The sequence below is a fragment of the Cucurbita moschata genome, unplaced genomic scaffold (assembly GCF_002738365.1).
Source record: "Cucurbita moschata cultivar Rifu unplaced genomic scaffold, Cmos_1.0 Cmo_Scf00002, whole genome shotgun sequence".
NCBI lineage: Eukaryota > Viridiplantae > Streptophyta > Magnoliopsida > Cucurbitales > Cucurbitaceae > Cucurbita > Cucurbita moschata.
In genome coordinates, this window is record NW_019268518.1 from 2,255,715 (window position 1) to 2,261,674 (window position 5,960).

At 35.7% G+C, this 5,960-nt stretch overlaps 1 protein-coding gene across 1 annotated transcript; it reads left to right on the forward strand.

The window, feature by feature from the left end:
• Positions 1–3,420: 3,420 nt before the first annotated feature.
• On the forward strand, positions 3,421–5,902 carry LOC111456119 (glucan endo-1,3-beta-glucosidase 5-like). Its single transcript, XM_023097891.1, has 3 exons — positions 3,421–3,789; positions 4,589–5,109; positions 5,191–5,902. The coding sequence occupies exons 1-3, from the start codon at positions 3,446–3,448 to the stop codon at positions 5,832–5,834; spliced, it is 1,509 nt and encodes a 502-aa protein (XP_022953659.1). The 5' UTR covers positions 3,421–3,445; the 3' UTR covers positions 5,835–5,902.
• Positions 5,903–5,960: the final 58 nt, after the last annotated feature.

Sequence of the window (5,960 nt, forward strand, 5' to 3'; positions counted from 1 at the left end):
AGATTGTTCTAAGTTAAATCGTACCATTTAGTAATATTTCCAGAAAGTTAGAATCTAACCTATTTATGAGGATTTATTAACGACAAAATTTTGACTAAATTGTAAGAGAACAAAATTTTTCAATTTAACCACTTGTTTTGGAGCCTAAAAATTATGCTTCATTTGCTTTTAAAAGTTTCAAATTATGTTGTTAAAATATTAATCAGCCCCTAAACTAAGATTTGACGTTCATTTTAAGCTACAAAAACTTCTATAGTTGAAAATAATTTTAACGTGAGTGAAGAAATAGGTTGAAAAACCTCGTTTAAGGTCTGACGAAGCACAAAGTTGGGCGAAAAATTAATATAGGGTTTGGGTGCCTCTCAGGGCTAGTCGTTAGCTCTTCAAGATCATGAAGTCGCACGGTTGAAAAAGTACGACCAAGACACGTGGCATAATATATGGAGGTTCATAAATCACATGGTATTCACATCACAATATCGCTTTGAACCATAGCATAATACAACTCATAGCATACATCGTCGCTAATACAACATAGCTTCATGACATAGCATAACCATATGATAGTATAACTTACAATGAAACATAACTTGTATCACGACCTAACATATATCATAGCATAAATGTAACATAGCTCATGTCAAAAAATTATAAAATACGACACATGCAAGGACTACAGGGACGTGTCTTTCATAGAACAAACAAGTAATTCAACCAAACTAAAAGTAAAGACACTTACTTTTGGTCTAAGTTAAAGTCACTAAGCTTCCTTAACATCTAAATCTACCTAATGAGTCCTAAAATCATAACTTAGAGTCGAATTCCACTCTAGAAGTTGGCTCACATAATTTGCATAAAATAATTTAAACTTAGCTTTAAATAATTTAAATTGGCTAAACATTAGTCATACTAATCTTAAAATGATTCTAAAAGTGTCAAAAACGGCTTTCAAAGAGTTGAAAATGGTAGTAAAAAGTCCGAGCATATCAAACCAAAGCCGAATCAGCCGAGAAGTCGAGTTGGAGCCATTAGAAAATGTATTTTTCGACTGACTTCGAACAACCAAACAGTGCAATTGTTGTGATTCGGTAAACCAAGGGATACTCCTTTTGGAGTCCAGCTTCTAACTTTATCAACCTAATTGGGAAATTTTTTTTTTTATTTTTTCAATTTTTGATTGTTATATCATACACATCTAAAAGAAACTTTCATCCTCGAAAGTACCTTAAGCTTGGAATAACTCAGGTCCTCGTCTATCTGAAGATGTGGGTAATCTATAACGTGCATTGAGACTATCAAGTACTATGAAGCATGGATATGTGGGTATATGCACAATAAAAAGGGACGATATGACAAGGTTAATCTATGTGCTGCTTCAAAATGTCAAAGGGTCTGACAAAGTGTGGGATTAGCTTGCCTTTTCGTCCCAACATGAGGACACTTTTTATTGGGGACACCTTGAAGAATACCTTGTTGCCTATCTCAAACTCCAAATTTTTACGCCTCATGTCGACGTAAATCTTGTATCTACTATAAGTTGTACGCATCTTGTTTTGATTTTTTTTTACCTGGCTTAATTGGTGGCTTTGACTAACTCTAGTCCTAACAATTCAAGTTTGCCTTTGCCTACCTCGTCTTGAACTTTTATTTTTTTCAATATAAAGTTTCAAACCATGTCACACCAATAGTCATCTGATGCAATTTTCATAAGATGTAACTTGAAATCTCAAATGTTTATGAGACCGATGCATTACTACTATTAATACTAACATCACATAGTCCGGCCTAAATTTTTTATTTATTTGAATTCAAACCAATTTGTAACTTAATCCAAATTCAAATCACACCAATTATGTCGGATTAATTAGTTGGATTAATTATTATTATTATTATTTTTAAGATCATCACGTCTTTTAATTTAATCCAATATCTCTAATATGTTAACTCTTTTGTGCATATTGATATGTTGTTTTAAATTTTACATGAATTATTATTTTATTTTTATGCTTGAACTCATTTTAATTATTTATGATTCATCATCTCATTTAACAATGTTGATTCAGTTCATAGACTTCAAAGGCTCTTATTCCTTTTTCTAATTCTTATTAATTATTTGGTAAATTTTAACTTTTATGAGGGTGTAGAGTTCAAATTTTAATTATTTTTGGTGATCTAGTTTTGATGCTTAATTTAATTATACATATAATATATATTTTAAATTATTTGATTATTTTATAAATTATGTTATTTGATTAAAATTTCATCATCTTAATTATTTTGAATATAATTCTTAGGTTTAGGTTGATATGCTTAAGATCTTAATAAACTTTAAATAAAACTAATATTCACATAGATTCATCAAATATTTGATGAGTTTAAAATAAAAACTAACTATACATAAAGAAATTTTGTTTATAGATGGTCATATCTAGGTTACCTACATAGAAATAATACACCTTAAAATTTATTTAGTTAAATTTTTAATAGTAGTTAATTAAATTCCTTTTAATAAATTATATAGTAAAATCAAACACAAAACAAAATTAATTTTATGTCCAGTAGATTCATTAATTTTAAAATCATTAAAAATAATAATAGGGGTAGGGCTAACGGAGATTCACAATCAACTCTGCTGGATGAAAGTCCAACATTTATTAATTTAGGAATGATCATCTGTTTATAACCCAGGAATATTATTTTCATTGGTACAAAACCTTTTGGGGGAGCCCAAAGCAAATTCGGAAGGCACAATCAGAAGTGACTAAAGTATCAAACAAATGGTGTACTTTGTTCAAAGACTCGAAAACTCTAAAAGAAAGAAAAAAGAGTCAGCTTCGATTAAGGGGAGACATACTTTGTTCGAGGTGAGGTGTTAGATGAAAATCTCATAATTTGTAATGCTCATGGGTTTCTAGGAATACTATCTCCATTGGGAGGCCTTTTGGGGAACCTCAGAGTAAAGCTACGAGAGTCGTATAAAGTGGATAATATCATACTATTGTGGAGAGTCGTGTTCATCCAACCAACTCCAATTCTATTCTAATTTGGATTCATCGTTCCACCCTCGAAAAGTTATATAATTATTAGATAAAATACAAGTTTAATAACATTTAAAGTAGAACCCAAGAACATAGAGATTGTTGGATGGAGGAGGCAAATATATACGAGCTTAGAGAGGAGATTCCTTTCTTGACAACCATTATTATTTCCTGTCTCCCGTCGTATAAAATGCCTCCAAACATTCAGTAAAAACAAACATTTATTGGAAGAAGAATCATGGCTTGGCAATACGTGTAAATGTTTTCAAGGAACCCAATTCCTTTTCGAATCTCCATGCAATTCCTTGCCTTTCCTTGCCCAAAAGGCCTCGTCTTCTCTTAACTTTTAGCATTTTGGCCATTACATTTAAAATGCCATCTCCAAAGATGCAAACTCAACACACAAAATGGGACACCCATGCCTATTGTTTTTGCTAATTGTTTCTTGTTTGGGCCATGAAGGTCTTGTAAAGGGTGCTTTAGGGTTTGCGTGTAATTGGGGAACCCGCTCCAGCCATCCACTCCCACCAGATATTGTTGTTAAGTTGATTAAGGATAATGGGTTCAATAAAGTGAAGCTATTTGAAGCTGATCCTGGAGCTCTTCAGGCTTTGGGAAATTCTGGTCTTCAAGTTATGCTTGGAATCCCTAATGAATTTTTGGCACCGCTTTCAAGTACTGTCCGAGTTGCCGAGGAATGGGTCGCCAAAAACGTGTCTTACTTCGTTTCAAATTTTGGTACAGATATCAGGTAATGGCTTTAATTAGCACCTTGTGATATTTCGATTAATGTTGATATTGTTAGAATGTCTCATAACAATGGAGATAGTATTTCTTGAATATAAACTCATGATCATTCTCTAAATTAGCCGACGTGGAACTTTCATCCAACACCTCTCTTCGAACAAAGTATATCTCCTCTTAATCGAGGCTCGACTCTTTTTTTTCTTTTGGAGTCTTCGAACAAAGTGTACTCTTTGTTCAATACTTCAGTCACTTTTTGACTATGTCATCGAGGCTCATAACACTTTGTTCGACATTTGAGGATTCTAATGTCATGGCTAAATTTTAGGGCATTCTCTGTTATCATGTTAGGAATCACGGATCTCCACAATGGTATCATATTGTCTACTTTGAGCATAAGCTCTCATGGCTTTGAGCTGGGCTTCCTCGACATGGAGATAGTATTCTATATAATAACTCTGATACCATGTTAGAAATTACAGATCTCTACAATGGTATCATATCATATTGTCCATTTTGAGTATGAGCTCTCATGGCGGTTTCCTCAAAATGCCTCATGGCTAAATTTTAGGGTATGACTATGATACCATGTTAGGAATCACGGATCTCTATAATTGTATCATATTGTCCACTTTGAGCATCATGGCTTTGAGTTGGCTTCCTCAAAAGGCCTCGTGCCGCCAATGAAAATAGTATTCTTTGATTATAAACGCATGATCATTTCTTAAATTAGACGATGTGAGACTTTCATCCAACAAATATTAGGGTGTTACGAATTACATTTGGATTTGGGTTCGATTGCGTAGGTATGTGGCTGTGGGTAATGAACCTTTCCTAAACGCCTACAACGGTTCATTTCTTCAAACCACCTTCCCAGCTATGCAAAACGTACAAGCCGCCCTAATAAAAGCCGGTTTGGGTCGACAAGTGAAAGTCACAGTCCCATTAAACGCCGACGTTTATGAGACCGAGAATGGGCTCCCTTCCGGCGGCAACTTCCGGCCGGACATCCGTGATCTTATGGTTAATATCATCAAGTTCCTCAGCAACAACGCCGCTCCTCTCACCATCAACATCTACCCCTTCCTTAGCCTCAACGCTGATCCACATTTCCCCAAGGAGTACGCCTTCTTCAACGGCAATGCCGCGCCCGTTATCGATGGCTCCATCTCTTACACCAACGTTCTCGATGCAAATTTTGACACTCTCGTCTCCGCTCTCGAGAAGAATGGCTTTTCCAACATGCCTATCATTATTGGAGAGGTCGGGTGGCCAACTGATGGAGATCCCAGTGCCAATAAAGCTAATGCTCAAAGATTCAATCAAGGTAGATTAAATTACTAGTTCCGAGTATAAATTCTTTAGAATATTAGACGAAAGGTTGATATAACAACTAAAATGCTTGTAGGCCTAGTCGAACGCATCAATCGTCGGCAAGGCACACCAAAGAGGCCCGTGCCCGTTGACACCTACATCTTTGCGATCATCGACGAGGACGCAAAGAGCATTCAACCGGGGAGTTTCGAGCGACATTGGGGAGTTTTCAATAACGATGGAACAATCAAGTACTCTTTGAACATGGGGAAGGGGAGGTCCTTGGTTCCAGCCAAAGGAGTTCGATACTTGCCAAAGCAGTGGTGCGTGATGTCACCGCAAGCTAGTCTGTCGGATCCCAATCTTCCGAATAGCGTTGCATATGCGTGCGACCATGCTGATTGCACAAGCCTTACCTACGGCTCCTCCTGCAGCCAACTTGATGCGAAAAGCAACGTTTCATATGCATTCAATGCCTATTTTCAAACAATGAACCAGAGTTCTTCCGCATGCAAATTTTCGAACCTAGCAACGGTTACCACCGTCGATCCCTCTCCGCCTAATCAGGGCAACACCCGGGATGGCTGCCGATTTGCGATTATGATCGATACTTCGAAAAGGCGTCGACTTGCAAGACCGCCCAGAACTTCCTCGGATTCACCCAGAATAGCCCACATTAGCTGCTGCCATGGGATCACTCTACTTCTCGCGCTCTTCGTTTTGATTCTCAAATATTGATATTTTATTTATCAAAATTTGTTCTCAAGCCATTGGTTTGATTTTTTATGCCTACAAAATATACAATTTGTCAAAAAAAAAAAAAAAAAAAAAAAAAAAAAAAAAAAAAAAAAAAAAAAAAAAAAA